Consider the following 19182-nt stretch of genomic DNA (forward strand, 5'->3'; position numbering starts at 1 on the left):
ATCATAAAAGCTAGGAATTAACTCCACTATACCAAGACCTGCATTTTACCAAGGGCCAAAATCATGCCATGGATGCCCATAAGTTGCCACGTACTACAACCACTATGCAAGGGCCAGAATTTTAACAGGGGCGGCATTGGACACAGTACTCATGCACATACACTTAACTGCACCCAGGCTCCCAAATTCACGCTCCCACGCACACAGCATCAAGCCTTTTTTATAACTTACCTTCCGCTTTAATTGTCCTCCTGACTCCCAAGGTAGCTCCTCACTCCTCCTTTTCTCCCTCACACCACCAGTTGCTAGTTCTAATAGGCACACACAGGAGAAGGGAGGGGCAGGTTGCAGTATGTTGGGCACCCACAGGTAGGAAGCAAGCTGATGTATATAGGGAGCGGCAAAAGGTATGTGGGAGTGTCAGGGAGTAAGAGGAGAACCAAGCAAGTGGGAGTGCTTTAGAGTGGGTGGAAGAGCCCATACAACTGCAGTTTCTGGGTGGAGAGGGCCTATCCAGCAAGAGTTCCCAGAGGGATACGGAGAGGGCCCATCAAGTGAAAGTTCCTTAAGGATGTGCGGAAGATTCTATGCAAGCGGGAGCACCTCAAGGAGAGAACAGAGGGCACAGGCAAGTGACAAAGCTTTGGCAATGAGAGGGAGACCACAAGTGGTCATGGATGCTCTCAGGGAGCGGACAACTTGATTCCCACCAGTGGGAGAGCATCCGCCAGATTTGAAAGCTTCCCTTCAGTGGAAGTATTCCTTTTTATTGCCTTTCCCCCTTCAGGACTAGCAGGGGTACTTTTTTAAACTTTACATGTAAAGTGGGAGGTTTCTTCCACCTGCATAGCAACAAGGTACTACTTTGCCCTTCCAATGTGCCTTAAGTTGTCATTGAGGCAGTGTCATTGAGGTAAAACTTAAAAAGGAAATTATATGACCACTGTATACATCTCCAGTGCAGTCTTGCTTGTAGTATCTTCTCCATTCCTCTTGCCTTCATCAGGAAAACTGTCTTTTGCTCTGAAGGCCATATCAAGAATAATGGATCTAGCCTCATTTCAAATTTTGTGTCCTGGTCTGTGTGAAGATAAAATTGCTCCTGCTGTAAGCAAAGCTGTGCCATCCTGTCTTGTTCAAAAAATTCTGTTAACCCTGCCTGCCTTTCCGTAAATAAACTTGAGAACCTGCAAGTCCACTCAGTGTGATCCATAGTTTAATTGCTCGCTGAGGATTCTAGTCAAAGTTTGCCCCACACGTAGTGGTGGGTTCCTACTGTCTCCTCATCAAATTTGTTGAGATAGATGGTTGATGATGGCTGAGTCAACAGTACCTGCCTTTGTTATGTGTACCCCTAAGAAAAGGTTTGTCCACCCCATTCTAGAACCCATCCTCACCCTCTCAATTACTGGTTTTCTTCACTCCCCCTCTACGGTTGTGCTGGGTGATGATATGTGGTATGTGTGTTCTATGGGAGTGTTTTTATGCAACAAATATGAGGTCCAGGTACTGTGTCAATGAAGCCTGCTATGAGACAATAAAGAGCACAACAAGGAGGCTCTCCTATAAGAGTACTTATAACAACCTACAAATAGCTTCCTGTTGTATCTTGAGTCTTCCTGCTGCTCAGCTGGAATGCATGTGATGTGGAATGTTGGATGAATGGAATGTTAGTAGTTTGTGAATGTCAGTTGGGTGAGCGCTGAGCAGCAGGACAGCTGCTCCTGATGGGGTTTTCTGTTTCTATCTTTAACTTAACATCTTAATTGAATAAAGTAACTTAAAGAACTAACTTGAAGTACGGATCATCCTTGTGATTACATCACTTCCCCCGTACAATACATATAGCTCATTTGGGTAGGTTGGGGAGTCTACTTTCATATCCTGTCAACTTACTACTCTTCTCAAGAAGACAAAAATTGGCTGGCCAAAACCAGTTTGGGTGCTTCGGCAAGCCCTCTTTACATATCCTGTCTGCCAAAGGTTGCCGAAAACTCACAATCCCCAGCACAAAATCAGTGCTCATCAACTCCAATATTTTCATTTTAGCACCCTACTGCAAACGTCATAAACAAAGCTGAAGCAACACAGTATGACAAATGCAGATTTACAAAAACATAACATGAAGAAATTCCATCGTCACAAACAAAAAGTGGACACATAAGGGAAACACGCATAGACTTGATATTGAAGATCAGGTCCATACTAAAAGAATTACTATTTAAAAGAAGACTTTGGACCACTGACTATGCCCCCTGAAGTTGCCACCTTGTCTCTCAAATGGATAGGATTCCAAAGAGTTGAAAGTCAGTATCTGGTCATTGGTTTGTGATAGGAATTGCAGTTACTGGCTCACTATTCGGAAGAAACGTCCAAACCACTGCCCTTCCAAATTGTGATTTGGTACGGGTCGGAAGCCCCATTTTACAATTCAGAATCGCAAAATAGGGTTAATACAGTAGAAAAGGGATTTTGTCATCCTAAACCGTGTGACTTGGCCCTAAATTTCTTCACAATATTTTACTGATCCCTGTTTAAGGAGGTATAGATTTTCTCATGCTAGTCTTCAAGTTCAGATACATCCTTCAGTCTGTTACTGCTTTATTTAATGTGCTAATCAAACAAGACAAGAGACTGTCCCTAATTCTCCAAAATAACAACCATTTGGATCCTTAATAGAACCTGCTGAACATCCAACCCTTGTATAAGCTATAGCCCTTCCCTACATATCATACAAATACTAACTAAAATCCTTGATAAAGTGAATGTTGGCCAACAATATTACAAGCTCGAAAAGATGTGTCCCTCATGGGTCCAGAAGTGATGGATACAGGGTAGAATTTCAGGCTAACTACTGACTATGTGAGTGATTTCCATTTAGAATAGTTGTATGTAAAGTTATCTTATGTGGCTCTCCTGAATATATAACACAGGTTTGATCATATTGACCTTTATTGTAAACCTTTACGCTGAGCTATAGAAATCAGATGTCCTTGACCCTGTATAGTCAGATTTCAGTCCTGGTTGGCGAAGGGTAGTTCTACCACCCTACAATGAATATTCTTGCAAGGTCACAATATGTTCCTGTAAAATGCAGGGATGCAGTAATAGATTCTAGAATTTCATATAATTCACCGAAGAAATTGTCTTACCCTGTATATGTCAATCCGCAGTCTTGCTTGCCACCTTATTCAGTTCATAGTCCACTTCATTACACTGAATATCCAAGAGGTAACTGGCATATTTACTCCAGTGCTCTGATAGGAGGCTGTAAATTAAATTACAAAATATACTCACCCCGCTAAGTACTTGTTCTACGAAGGACTTCAAAGTTCGAGGTGAGGCACATCACCTCTGCATGGAGTTCATACAACAAGGAACGTCCTTTTCTGAATCGATCTGTCTATGCTGATCTCTCCTAAACACCGTTTCCCATAGAACATTCCACTTATGACATCATATAACCATATCCCAAGAACACTACAAGAGCATGCTACAGCGAAGATGTGAATTCATAAAGATCCTACATGTACCTTAATTCCAATGTGAAATCCTCTGGATTAGGACTAGATGTTTGCTTCGTGAGCGGTCTGTAAATTTTCATGGGAATGTATTTCTTCTTTTGTACATTGCTGTGTAATTGTCTTTGCTGTTGATTTACATTGCCACATTTCTAGGACATTACTTTCATTCTAGTTCATGACCACAAGGGCACTGTGTCAGCAAGAAAGGAAATTACTCACCTCTTTCCATGAAAGCGAGGACCTCGTAGCTGTCTCCTTGAAATGACACCGATGTGTGGCCTTAAAGTTGGTGGATAATGACCTGCTTAGCAGCAATTCACTTATTCCTGAGTTACAACTTCGGAGTTATTTATTAAATTATTCCCAGTTGCTTAGAGTCAATCCTCCCCTCTGGAGCATACTATGATAATATTCATTATCACTGTATCATCTCTCTTTCTTGTGATCTTTTTCTGTACTTTACCTTTTAATTCTGTCCCTCTTCGTTTAGACCTTCTATTTTCATCCTGTGGCTCACGGATATTATACTGCTGCAGCTAACTTTACAACAGTTCTGGCTTTTGCTGAATGTTGCTAATTTTCGTCCATTCTAGACCCATATGTGAAGATCCACCTTATGCAGAACGGTAAACGTCTCAAAAAGAAGAAGACCACCATCAAGAAGAACACCCTAAATCCATACTATAACGAGTCTTTCAGTTTTGAAGTACCCTTCGAGCAGATTCAGGTAAGGATGCCATGTAGTTTTAATGGAAGATATGTAGAACGGGGGATCTTGCGTTCATACTCAACATATGGAAGAGCGGTACGATGTTGGTGAAAGCACCAAATGGCACAAAGGAAACCAAGGACTGCTGCTGCCCCATTTGTGATCTGTTACAAATATGGGGACAGATCAACGCATTTCCAACATATGATCTCAGTATTAAACTTTGGTACATTTCCAATTTGTGGTATCTGAGATGGAGCTTGGTACATTTCCAAAATAGGATATATCTATAAACATGTCCCAGATCTGAGAGTCTGGATTTATTTCCTGCATGTAATAGCATAGCCAGATGGTAGTAAATGTAATTCATATGAGTTTAAAGATATAATTAGAAAAAAGCCCACATCTAATGTATAGTATATACTAACATATATGTTCCATGGGATATTTCGACAATTCATTCCCACATGTGACATAGGAAACCGATTGCCTATGTGGCAAGGTTGTATACCGCAATATCAAATGTTGAAATATTTTCTGACATAAATATTGTGTCCAAGATATTGTTTACAGAACTATATTTTGATTGAGTGTACATTTTCTATTATTAACTCCAAAGAGGTGATATTTTTATAAACAGTATTTCGGATACAATATTTATGCCAGAAAATATTCTAACATTGATATTCAGGAATCACATCAAGTGACACGCTTAGCTAAATTCCATATATATGATATCAAGTACAATCCTGGATTATATTTCCAAAATTCCTTTAGAGGATGGATGTGTAGGCATTTCCAACATGTGATATAATGTAGAAATATTTCATGGCCTGCATATATGTCTCGTTTGAAATATTTCTTGCTGGGTAGTCGCAACACGATTCTCTTTGGATGTTTAACTGGCAGATGGAGGCTGTGCCAGAGATAATATGGTCTCCTGGATGCGAGTTCTAACATCTCTTCTTCATGTTTGGTGTTTTAAGCTTCATTTATGGTCATACCTTTCTTCAGATTATACAAATGCTGCTATATAGAAAGAAACAAGTTTAATAAAGCTGGTATGAGTTAGGAAATTGTGTTATGATCCCCTTTATCTTATTTAGTCCGTTTTCTTTTTCCTGTTTTCCTTTTCAGAAAGTGCTAGTAGTCTTCACTGTCCTGGATTATGACAAGCTGGGCAAGAATGAAGCCATTGGCAAGGTCTTTGTTGGCTGCAACGCTTCAGGCACAGAGCTGCGGCACTGGTCAGATATGCTGGCTAACCCCAGGAGGCCCATCGCACAGTGGCACACCCTGAAGAACGAGGAGGAAGTGGACGCAGCCCTGGGCATGAAGACATCATGATGTCACTTCCTATGTGTGAATGTGTGTGTGTGGTGGCACAGGAGTGTGATCGGGGACACACACTGGTGCTGGTGTATGTATATATCTGTGCGGAATTGTAACCGCTGTGACATATGCTTTCAGAGACCCTACCCGTTTTTTTAATGGTGGTTATTTTGAAACAACTAACAAATATATGTGACACCTGTTAATGAGGCAACTCCTTCACCCTATGGCTCCAGGTGGGCCTACATAGAGAGAGACCTTAGCAGAAGATATGTATCTCACATGGAATATCCACAGCCAATGACATCATGCAGCCACAATTGTAGTTTCTGTCAATTCTCTTAGGGGTGCAACTTGGAACACCAGTATCCACATGCATGAACGTCATAACCGCAACTACCTCTTTAGGTAAGGGCAAAGCAGTACTTAGGCACCCACTAATAAAGCCTATGAGCTGTCATCTTGGTTTTTATTCTCATGTCATGACCCATTAAGCCTTCAGAAATAATCCACATTTGATGACCACTTTTTTGAACTAGTGGTAGAACTCACCACTCAATCTATGAGTCCTTGTGCCTGTTTATTGATCCATTCTATTGATCCTCATTGTCTCATCATTCCATGCCTCTACATACTCCTCTGCCACAGCACTAAGCCAGGTTCTAATGGGTGGAGACAGGATGTGTTTCTTATAGAACCTTTAGAATCTTCTATGGCAAACTGAATCCAGATTCAGACTTGGGGAAATCATATTGGTGCCATTGCAGGCAGCTACTTGGTAAATATTAATACCTGGGTGGTCCAGTGAGTGGCCAAGTATAGCAGACTGTTCCACTAGTCATTTAGAAGAGTCATCACTTGCCAGGACTCAGCAATATCCCACAAATGCCGAATGGATTGTTAAGTTTTGTGCTGAAAGAGGCCGGCTTTGTATGCATTGAGAGGCACGTATATGGTGACTCTCTAACGCAAAACCTAGATCTGCTTATGATCATGGGAGGTGCTTCTTAAATCCCTTGATTTTTAGAAGTGCTTAGTGTGGCATCTGACTTTTCAACCCAATTACTGTTCTGATCTCTGTGCCCTTGCTCATATTCTCATTATAACACTATCTGATTTTCCTACTATGGCTTCAGTATAACAAAGTAGAAGTATATCTCCTGACCAGTAAAGCAGGCACCTGCCACTTGTCTAACTTTACCCAGATTCCTGCATGACCCTCTTGGCTTTCCATGACACAGGCCTGCCAAGAAATCTCCTCACCTCCCTGTAAGGCCTGTTCGCCTCTCCACAAGTTAGCTGGTAGCAGATTTCCTTTCGTCACTGCGACATGTAGAACACCAGGATAGCTGTCTCAGTATAGATCTAACTGGGAATTAGCTTTGGGTGGGCTCATTCGTGTTGAGAGATACCGTTGTTTCTGTGGTCAGAACTTGCATCTCATGAGGTATTCTTCTTGGGTGGCAAAGACTACAATCAATATCGTCCATCAGGAACCCTGTGGATACTGATCACTGTTACACTAGGCAGCCGGCTATGCAGCTCTCAGGTACTACATACTACTTTCAGGTAAACTCTGACTGGTCAGGTCTTTTTGTGAGGTGGGGACCGACCCAGAAACACGAGCGTAGACCTGGCTCATGTGATGCTTTGGCTCAGTTGCAGTCACAGGGTTGGGTGCTGCCTCTATTTTAAAGAGTTTATTGGTACCAGTCCTGGGGGGTGGTAATGGGGGCGATGCAATTAAAATAGAAGGAAATTATGTTTTATGGGTGAGTAATCATGCTCTTTCTTACTGGAATTGGTTTCACTTCTCATTAAATTAAATGCATTTGAATAGAATGCATTAATTTCTCATAGAATGTACTGGATATTGACAAGAATGGTTAATTCTACAAAAATTGATCCTGTTTTCTCTGCAGTTGATCTCATTTATACAGCAATGTATTGCATTTCCACAGGCTACATTTCGTTTCTGTTGGAATAGCATTTTTCTACGGCAACAGGTTCTGTCTGGTCTTCATGGAATTATTTTTATTTCAACTTGATTGGCTTATGTTTGTACCAGAATAGATTTAATTTATACTGTTTAGCACTTCATTTCTACTAAATCTGATTCATTTTAAAATGAAACAGGATCAATTTCTATAGAAAATCATGTATCACAATTTTATTCAACTAGGACCGGTTCCATGTGTGCCAGAACACTCAGAGCTGAAAGAAATCTTATTTTTTGGGGGGGCGGGGGAGGGGGCATTACATTTTGATTGATAGGGATTCCATTTGTAATGGAACAGATTGTGTCGACTCCGGCTAATTGTTACCCATTATCCATCACTGATTACGACAATCACTTATTCTGTGTATTTTAGCAGTGGGTGGGAAGAATGACCTTGAGACCCTCCCGTGCCTGAGCACAAGGCACAGTGCAAACTACGAAGGAAGTGGGCAGATTCAGGCTGGTGGTGACAAATGGGGAAGAGACAGTGAGGACAGTTTAAAGAACCATGCCCGGCTGAATCCAGAACACAGTGCAATGTTTGTCTTGCACCAGGCACGGTGGAAACTGCGAATGAAGTTGGCAGATTCAGGGGACATGTTAAGGAGCTATGGCCAACTGAATGCAGAAGAGTTGTGGCATTAGGAATCCAGAACACAGAGCACCATTGCACACCTAGATGTGGCAACAGATGCCTTGAAACAGGGCGTCATTTGGTGTCAAAGTAGAAATACAGTCAGACTCAGCCACAGAGCCCTCCCCCCGATCTAGAGTGCCTCTCTAGATTCGGTTAAATGTAGGCCCAACTCAAGAGTCAGCTGCTCTAGGTTGGGCCATAGAAGTGTGAAATTAAAACACAGGGCAATAGTGCTGATCTCGATATGGGAAGGGTAGGCCTGACCCTGAACACAGGGTATCATTGCGTTATGTTTGTTTAGCCTCTGAACACAAAATGTGCTCCAGCTCTCTTTTAGCAGAATTTAAATACAAACGCAAGATAAACCAACTTGAAGTTACAATGACATTGGTATAAAAATCTGTAAAGCTGTCACCCAAGTGCAATAAAAGAAACAAAACTATGAAAAGAAAGTAGTAAGTCGAGGATAAAATACACAGTAAGATTACTGTGCAATAATGTATGACAATTTATTGAAAATAAACAGTGATAAATACTAGTGGGTACAGTATAAAAACACACCAGAGTCATAAAGTCTAGTGTTGTGGTGCATACCGTAAATGTATGTATACATGTGATCCCAACTGAAACTCTGCAGACTGCTATATAAACATCTTAAAATAGCCAGGTTTTAGACAAGTTATTACAGGTTTGATTTTGTATGTCATAAAATTTGATAGTTTAGGACTGAGGACAGAAAACTTCCACTCCCCGCCTGGCCCACAAAAGTAGTAAGTAATGGCTCAGAGTGGAAAGAACTCCACGGTGCACACATTTTTCGTTCAAATATTAATTTCCCGAACAATATAAACTTGAAAAAAATTACATATTTTTTATGAAAACTTGCCATCAACCAGTAACAAATTTATATATCTTAGCGTATTTGTTAGTTGTTGATGATTCTGCTGGGCTGAAAATATGTCTTGACCGCTGCATTTTGAGTTTTCTGCATCTATCTTATTTGAAATATGCTATCAAAGATGAGTTGCGAGGTGCCCAGGGCTTCAACCACAGCAACAGGTGTCTCTTCTGGGATGAATGGCAAAACTTGGTTGCAGCCACTGAAAAGAGGCCCACGTTTGAACTTGTGGTTCATTCCGCAATCCACCCTTATATGTGTTACAGCATTTAGCACCTCTCTACCATGCTCTTTATATACTGTCAACAGGCGCAGCACCTCTCTAATCTCCCCAGTAGGCACTAAGAGTCGGTGCTTTAGATGACGCGTCTTCCAGCCGGCCGGAGAAAATTAAATAATTAATTTCCCCTCCTCCTCGTCTGTCGGAATCCCCTCCCCCACAAGGCCCCACCGCTCTTACCTGCACGGGTCGCGGCTGGCATCTTCACTGTGTGTGTGGGGGGGGGGGGGGGGGGGGGGGGGGGGGGGCTGGCACCCCAGCCAGCTGTCCTCCTGTGTCATGCCTCCTTCACCGCTTAAGCAATTCTTGTAGCAAGGGTGATGTGGGAACGGGGGTGGACGGGACCACCCCAGTTACACATAAAAGTGAAAGAGGGTAAGTTATGACATGCCCCAGTCAAAAAAACAAAAACCCACTTGGACAGGACTGGACATTTCCCCCCCACCAGCAAGCAAGGACAATCAACAGCTGAAGACACACTGCACATCTTCATTGATGTTACGCAACTTGATCTTGTGAGAGTTACGCATATCCACAAATGGGAATGTATTCTCACACAACTAGTGTGTATGTGTGTGTGTCAAAGTACATCTCCAAGCAAAACACCAACAAACAGATCAGTTGGGTGAATAACTCAATACAAATTGAAAATTTGCACTTTCTTCACAGAAATAAAAACTAAAAACTCACCCTCATGGCTTTAACTATTTAGGCCACTTTCCCCTAGTGACGTAAGTTTGTAAGATCTTGTAACGTTGGCACATAAACTATATACTTCTATCCATTTTGGCAAGGGTTTGTGTGTGCCTTCAGAATTAAGACAGCTGGCTATAATGACATGACGGCGTTCTGCGTATGATGGGATCACAAATGCTGGCACAGAACTTTTATCACAACAACCCGCTCTTGTCACAACCAGTGTTGTGATAGGTTGGAAGCGCAGCGCGTCATTCTCGGTGGCTTACAAGCCTGTTTGCATAGCTACTGCTGTGACCTGTTGATTTCTGTTGGGATACAGTAGTCCTATATCTAGTTAGCAGTCACAGGGGCCATTGTGCTCAACATTCCCCCCTCTGAAGTAGGCTCGAACACACAAAAGAGAGTCCATCGCTTTTGCCCATTTTAGAATGGCCAATGGAAAAATTTAATATGATTTCCCCAATAAGCCAATGTCTCTGAAGAGCTGTTAGATGTGAGTACAGGTGTAATGATCCCCCAATTTGCAAAGATGGTAGATAATATGTGTCCATGGTCTCTTCATTTGGAGATAGTTTTGTAGTCATTTTGCGGTCCTGGTCTGAGCGATGTGTTTGTGCTCCCTAGCAAAAGTCTATTATTAATTATGGAAACAAGTGCAGGCCCACGGTGTCTTCCTGACACTCTGTCTTGCTATTGCACCTGTTCTGGCTTCTCGCCTTCTGCATTGATTAGACCCTCGGGAAGGGGCAGCTTCCAGTTTCCCTTTGAAGAAAAAGAACAAACACTTCTGTCTCTCTTTGAAGAAAGCGAACAAAGGGTACAAAAAATAATAGATTTTTCCGAAAAAGGAAACCATCAAACATGAATTTATCACAATGCCCAAAAATATATTATTCTTTGAATAAATTTGGGGCGTTCTTCATGCTATGGCTCGAGCGAGGGGTGGGATGGAGGGCTCCTGCCAATGACAGCGGGGCAGAACATGTCCCCAACAAGAGAGGTCTGTCGACTTTCTTGCGTGGTTTCCATGTATGTGCAAGTGTGGGGGTGGCACATTGGCTGTGGTTGATGGTGATGCATGTAGTCTGACGGAGGGCCATGGTTTATCAGTGGCCGATGGCGTTTGGTGTGGTGGGCACAAGGAAGTGGCAGCATGAGGAATTGGAGTTTACAGGGTTTCAGGCTCACAAAATTGTGCACGGGAGGGCAGTCACTGCCGGGGTCATTGCATTCCATTGTACAGAATATCCTGGACCAATACTGATGTCTTTTTGATACTTTGATAGAATATTTTGTGATGATGATATTGTGAAACTGTTTTCATGCTTGCCTCTTGCTCATCGTTTCTTCAATTCACTATCCCACAATTTTCTCCATGTTCTGGCTCCCTTATTTGCTTCTTCACGGCATTTCTTCACAGGTACATCCACTCGTTATCATTATTTTTCTTTTTCCTAACTACATTGTGCTTATTTTCCCTCTTTCTTACTTTTTCAGTTTTCCTCACTTTTTTATGATTGGCATTTTATTTTACTTCGCTCTCACACCATCCCTCCCTCACTTACTGTCTATCTGTGATGTTGCTATTTTTATGGTTATATGTTGCACTGATGGTGCCCTGCTCCAGTGGATTTATCGCCGGCTTCGTACATAATTCTGACTGTGATGAAGACTGACAGCGCTTGTCAGCGATGGATTTGCACCATCGCGTTGGGCAGTGGCCACTCCACATTGCATGCTATTCCAAAAAGAAGCTATGGCTCCTACTGTTTAATCGGCCACCCGGCCGATGCTAGCTGCACATAAACCTAAGCATTACCCAATCATACCACAGTGACTGGGCCGGCCCAGCTATCTCCTTAGGTCTCACTGTCCGTTTCCCTTAGCAGCTGTCAATCAACGACCCACCCAAAGATTGGGTGAAATGGCTTCATGGACATTGAGTCTGGAGTATTAACTTGGGAGTCGGGATCCCTTGAGGCAGTCCAACATTGCAAATTAAGATGCCCTAATTCGTATGATTAAGGCAGGACCTAATTATCCTGGCCAAATAAAGAAAAGTAATTAAAACGCTTTCGCTCTCCCCTTTTGTTACCTGGGAACAACCATTCAAAAAAAAATACTCCTATTCCCAGACTACTTAGGATCAGCTGCTTAACTGAGGTAGCAAAGTAAGCACATTAAATAAGAGACAGACTGCCTAGCGGTCAATCTACTCCTTGTGCTCAAGAAGAACTTCTTTCTTCATGGAGGCGACTTTCTGGATATTTAGTCAGCATCACTAAGCATGTTTGGTTTTGTAGTTTTACACATATTAGGAATGGATCTGCAAGTCCCAGCATTCCTGGTGCTGTTAGCTGAAAAAACAGGAGCGAATGATATTCACCTGAAAGGTATGGGGACCAGTTCTCACCTATGGGACTGGCCCACAAAGGCATCTTCTGATTTCCACTCATGCAAGCACCTCAAAGGGAAAAGGTTAGAAGGAACTTGGTCAAATGTCAGGCGCGTCCAACTGAAGTGGCTGAAACTATCTGAACCGTGCCAGTCTTTCAGAGGCACTACTCTCTCAGGAAACTGAGAAATTTCCCTCTTCTGATCAGCTATTGAACACTGCCACACCACAACACACTGTAAGCAGGGATTGAATATTCAGTTATCGCTCCTGAGGACTACAGCGAACTGCCATACCTTGAACCCCATTGCCGCCCCATAGATCTGTGGTTTCCCTGGACATGTTTTGTTTAGCTGTAAAACTGTACTTTATAAAAGTTCCATTTTGAACATATTTTAATATTTATGTATTTGAATGATAAGTAAAAGTTGTCCGTTACTGAATAAATACAAGATATATATTTAAAAATAAGTGTATGTGTACATCTGTTTTTTTTACCTTAAATTGTTTGTGCTAATTCAAATCAAAACCAGCCTAGGATAATAACAAGCGTCGTGATTCTTTTAAAAGACTCTGATACACATACTTAATTTGATATACCATACTGCATATTTCTTGGGTACAGACACTACACACTTTTACACATTACTTTTTCCGTAGTCCTGAAAAACACATAAACCTGTGTTATTACATCTCTAATTACTGTTTTTCAGAATGGCATATACTGAACCTGTCATGTCTCCGGCTCAATATTTCTAGCAATATATATATATATAAGGAAGGAAGTTGGATCGCACAACAATACTTCTTTAAAGTAAATTCCAGATATTCATTTCAACCAAACTCCAAATACGTCAAACACCAACGCGTTTCAATCTCTAACTGAGATCTTGATCACGGTGCCGCCCTTCTCTTTCCATTCGTTTTTAAAGATCATGAGTTACCTTGATAACCTCCCCCTTACTAGGCAAGGCATTGTGGTTGTTGTAGTGCTATTTTCAAAAACAGTGAAAATTACGAACAATAACTAAAAACAAATTAGTGTTCAATGTTACAAATTATATAAAATGAAAAGAAATTAAATTTAACCAATTTATAATGATTGATAAGTTGTAGATAATTAAATTATGTCATGACATAACCCGTGCTCCTCATTATATTATTTGACTATTTCATTTTTTAACATTATTTTTATGTATACTTTCGTGCCTTTTTATATTGATGTACATATATATATATTACCGCTCCCAAATTTCTTCCACGTTCTGAACGAATAAGAAAACAGCATTCTCAGGGGGGGGTTTCAGTGCCAACAGTTCTTTATTAGCAACCCAGCACAGACAATACGCGTTTCGGCGCTTAGCCTTTGCCAATTGATATTGATGTATATATATATATATATATATATATATATATATATATATATATATATATATATATATATATATATATATATATATATATATATAAGGATATTATTTTTTAGCTAAGACTTCTTCTCTTCTTCACCACATGCTCCGCTTGAACATTAGATGTTTCAAAATAATTTCTTAGCCTGATCTGGTATGTGCAAGATTGATGGTGAAAAAAGCTGTCTTCAATGGCTCAATTGTCTTTCGCAACAAAAGGCACATTGTTTCTCACACCCTTCTTTACACTGCTAGCAACCAGGAGGCTATGATCATCTATTTTTGCTAAATCCAGTCTTGGAGAGCTCAGACTTTAGGCTGACCAATGGCTACCTTTTTCAGGGGAGACAGCTCTCCAGGAACTCATGTTGTTGCACATGGCATTCTTATTTATTAAATATAGTTTATACGTTGAGCACTAACTACCAATTACATAACTGTGTTTACCTACATGTCGTGTTTGTCATAACACAATAAATAGGTTAATATATCGTATTCATAAATCACAAAAGATTAAGGGCCATATGTAGTTAGCTAAATACCGTTCGGTAACAGCCAAAAATCGGTAATTATCCCGTTACCGACTGGTATTTAGCATTTTCTGATGTAAGAGGCAGGTTTTAAGGATTCAGTAATTTACTGATTCCTTATTTTAAGGAACCGGTAAAATACTGAATCCTTATTTTAAGGAATCGGTAAATTACCGAATCCCTAAAAGCTATGTATTCGGCATTTACCGAATCGGTAATAGTGAATGGTTTCCCATTCATTCCTATGGGCCTTTAGGCCCATAGGAATGAATGGGAATTACCGAATTGGTAAATACCGAATCGGTAATAACGGATATTACCGAATCGGTTAAAAATTTACAGAATTTTTACCTACATTCAATTTACCGATTCCTAAATACAGAATCAGTAAAATTCGGTATTTAGGAATCGGTAAAATTAGATTACCTACATATGGCCCTAAGTTGACTAACGTTTGCTATACTACATTAACCATATCCTCAACAGCGCGACATGTCCTGTAGGAGGCCCTCTAATCATCCACTTCATTAACTAGCTTTATAAACCTCGCAGATCCAGTTGAGTGCCCGATCTAACAAGTCTACAACCAATGGAAATGGATAGCAGGCTATGATACCTGTATAATCCAGGCCTTTTCCTGTACATTGTAAAGATCATCAGTCTTTTTCTATTCAAAACAATAAAGCGCGCAAGCAAGTGAGTCTTAAGATTGGATGAACCACTTTTGATAATTTCCTCATTCTATACCTTTATGTAGATTTTTCATTCAGAAGACACAGCTTACTCTCTGGTATGCCTTTTACATGCATCATAGAGGTAAGCATTCTATAGTAATATCTAACCCTGAACAGAGTTCGCGGAGTTGCACTACGTAGAGCTACGCGGTAGAAAAATGCAATTCACAGTGATTGCACAGTGCCGGATGCTCATCCGCACTGTGCAATCATTGCAAACAGCACCATGAACAGCGCAAGCTTACCTTTTCTGCCGCTCGGTAGATTTTTACTAGAGCGTCAGCTTTCTCAACGTGAACGGGCAGTTTCTCAACTCGAGCGGTCGCGAGCATACACGACAACTCGCTCTGAGAAACCTGACCCCCTCAGCGTTGAGAAATCTCACCGGGAGCGGAGCAGAGTTCACCGCCTAGGGTCAGTATTACCGCAGTCTTCTTGGGAGTAATCAGTGGATTCTTGATATTTTTTCAGTAGAATAGCTTCAGTAGTTCATACCAAACATATAAAAAAGAATAGGAAACAGTACCTTTGCAAATTAAAGGAGAAGCCTTAATCATATATATCTTTAATTTGTATTTGGTTATCTGGCATCCACCAGCTGATTTGCGTCTCAATGGAAGACTAAAGGTAGAGTTTCCTTATAAGATTTCTTGATGTGTCCTACATCCCAAGGACATACTTCACATGCCCAAACTGCTGCAAGACATGACGTTGGTACAAATATCAAATCCTCAGTCAATGCAATGTTTTATTCGGACATGGTAAAGACTCAGACAAGAAATATGAAACAAGTATGGTGACGTTATAGATCCCACATACAGAATGGTGTCCAAAGGCTCTAGTCGCACTTCCTTGTGCAGACCCACTGATTCACTGCAAACGTGAACACATGTCCACCATGTTGAACTCGTGTGGTGTGCCAAGGTGTACTCATCATAGTCACCCTTCAGTGCACATAGTTCCTTCATTCATGACTTTGTATCCCACAGCACAGTTATGGACTGCTCTTTTATGCTTCTGAGCAGCTGCATGTTATGTTAAAATTATTTGTAGAGCGTGCTTACACTAAGCGGTTTCATGGCGCTGAGGGCGGGAGGACGGTAGCAGACTGATGACAGGAGCTTTACTTGTATGCTTGTGAATAGAGAAGGGTTTCGAGAAGTGTTCTAAATTGGGTGTAGGAGGTTACGGATCTCAGTCCAGTCGGGAGAGAGTTCCAAAAATGGGGGCCAGGAAGGAGAATCTGAGGCCACCATGATTTTTGCGTTTGAAGGTGGGGGATCATGAGCAGGTTGAGGTGGGAGGAGCGGAGTTCGCTTACTGGGACATAGCGATGGATCCTAGAAGAGATGAAAACTGGGCCCTAGCCAGCAAGGGCTTTAAAAATGGTGCATCCCAATTTGAATACACAGCGTTTGGCCACCGGGAGCCAATAAAGGCTCTTCATCAGAAGGCTGACATGTTGATGCTTAGGTTGATGGAAAATGAGCCTGGCTGCTTGGTTTTGTACCAGCTGTAGATGGCGAAGTTGGTATGCTGGATTGCCAACATAAAGTGAGTTCGCATAATCGAAGCAAGAGATGACCAAGGCCAAAGTGACGAGAGTGAGGGCCTCGGTGGTCAGAAATCTGCAGATCTTCCGAATTCTGCATAGGTGGAAAAAGCAGGAAGATACCACTGTGCTAATTTGAGGTTTTAAAGACAGGTCGTTGCAGATTATGACTGCAAGGCTTTTAACAGTATCCACTGGGCGAGGGGGGCTGCCCAAAAGTGAGGGCCAAAAGTTAGAATCCCAGGGGTTAGCGGCGCCTCCAGTCAGGATCAGCTCCGTTTTATCAGGATTAAGTTTTAATTGGTTGGTATAAATCCATTCCCTAATGGAGGTCATGGTGGATTGGAAATTGGTGACTTATGTGTTAGAGTAGTCAGTATCGAACACCAGCTGAAGGTCGTCTGCATAGTTGAATTGTAATGACACAATCAGGGGTTGCAGGTATAAATTAAACAATAGAAGCGATAAGGAGGAGCCCTGGGGAACCCCGCAGGTCAGCCTGTTTTTTTGGGCCGAGAAGTTGGCCAGGCAGTCCGCCTGGAATAGCTTGTGTAAAAAGGAGGAAATCCACTTAAGAGCCAAGCCCTGGATGCCAGCATTGCTGACACGATCGATCAGGAGGTCATGATCGACCGTGTCAAAAGCAGCTGACAGGTCCAAAAGCACCATGGCCTGGGTGGTGTTTTTATCGGCTCCTCTCCTAAGCTCGTCCATGCCTGCCAGGATGACTGACTCCATGGAGTGTGCTGGTCTAAATCCTTCCTGCCGGGTATCGAGAAACTGAGAGTGCCCAATAAATGAGCTGAGACAGTTCGTAACGTGGGCCTCTAGGATCTTGCTACGGTAGGGGAGCAGTGAGATTGGGCGGAGGTTGCTCAGAACTGACGGGTCAGCGTTCGGTTTCCTCAAGATCGGGACAATCACAGCGTGTTTAAAGGTGTCGGGAACTATACTTTGTTTGAGGGAGTTGTTGAGGAGTGAGAGAGGCAGGTCAGGGAAGGTAAGGAAAGCTTCTTGCAAGATATGTGGAGGGCAACAATCATTGGAGGAGCCAGATCCCACTTTTTTTAGAAGGGCCAAAAACTCCTCTTTGGAGATCAGGGGAATTTGTTCCAGCGTAAGGGGATTTTTACATGTAATGGAAGGGGTGGTTGGGGGTGTAGGGGTGGGGATGTTGTTTTTAATGGAGGCGATTTTGTTAACGAACAACGAGTTCAGGGAGTCGCATAATATTTGTGAGGTTTAGCGATCACTCTGTCAGGTTGCGCAAGCTCATCGACTATTGCAAACATGTCCTTAGTTTTAGTGGCTGAGTTCTTAATTTTCAAAGAGAAGTAGATAGTCTTAGTCTGGAGGATAGAGTCTTTGTAGATTTTTAGCATGGTTGCATAGACGGTTCTTTCCCCAGGGGCATAAGCTCGCCTCCAACAGCGCTCGGCTTGCCTGAGTGCCAGTTTTTTCCTTTTCAGATCGTCAGAGAACCAGCGTTGGGCATCATGGGGGCGTTTAAGATTGGTTCTCTTGAAGTGGGCAACCTTGTTGTTGGCTGATTCAAGCCATTGATTGAGGTTTAGTGCCTGATGACAGAGGGAGCCTTGTTCAATAGGTGAGGTGGCTGTTAATAACGTGCAAAACTCGCCAATATTGGCCCGCTTCCAGTTTCTGGCTGCATCGAGAACACCAAAACTCTACCAGTATTCCTGAGCATAAGGCAGTATCCTCAACCTGCAGAGACCAAATGCATCCAGAACATTTACTTTATTTATGGTGATTATAACGCAACATTCATCCTAAAGGAATTTTTAGAGTTCTCGGAAACTTGAGCATCACAGCAGAAGGAACTGATAGAGAGGAAGGGAATCAGATAACTGACAGGTCTTGAGTTTTTCCAGAATATTTCCAAATCTGGCTCAGCCTGAATGACCTGGGGACACATTACCAGAACATAGGACGCTGAACCTCCAGTTTCAAACTTGAATCTGGGTACCTGATATCAAAGTTGTGACTTGAACCTTTAGGATCCACACAGGACTTCTTTCTGAGACTAACAGTTCTTATTAACAGTGTGCAGCTATTGTAGATAGAAAATACAATCCACCTTTTAATTGGCAACCAACGAAGCTGAGTGAGGGCCTAGGCCACGTGATCGAATTTCCTGAGACCCTCCAGGGCGCTGGCTGCAGCACTCTGGATTGCCAGAATATGCCTGATATTTTTAGAGGCTCCCAAATAGATTGAATTGCAATAATCCAACTGGAACTAAATGAAAGCATTGATTGAGATCACTTATCATGAAAAAATAGAAGTGGAAAGATTCTCTGCAGTGACCTATGGTTGAAGAAGCAAGATTTGGTCTTTGAGGCTACTTGAGCACCAAGATTGAGCAGGGAACAAGCAGAGTGCTCTTGTTCAATTTGTTGACATTTTCCTAAGGAATTTGGCCTGAAAGCCATGCTGTGGTTGCCCAGCCTCTCCAGTAGCAAG

At 42.0% G+C, this 19182-nt stretch overlaps 1 protein-coding gene across 1 annotated transcript in view; it reads left to right on the top strand.

Annotated features, from left to right (window-relative positions):
• The window catches only part of SYT5 (synaptotagmin 5), a 535210-nt gene extending 525763 nt beyond the window's left edge, over positions 1 to 9447 (top strand). The window contains exons 8-9 of the mRNA XM_086930314.1: positions 4118 to 4251; positions 5371 to 9447. Coding sequence (XP_086786440.1) covers positions 4118 to 4251; positions 5371 to 5580 — 344 coding nt within the window. The 3' untranslated portion in view covers positions 5581 to 9447. The remainder of the gene's footprint in view (positions 1 to 4117; positions 4252 to 5370) is intronic.
• Positions 9448 to 19182: the final 9735 nt, after the last annotated feature.

The sequence above is a fragment of the Lissotriton vulgaris genome, chromosome 7 (genome assembly GCF_964263255.1).
Source record: "Lissotriton vulgaris chromosome 7, aLisVul1.2, whole genome shotgun sequence".
Taxonomy (NCBI): Eukaryota; Metazoa; Chordata; class Amphibia; order Caudata; family Salamandridae; genus Lissotriton; species Lissotriton vulgaris.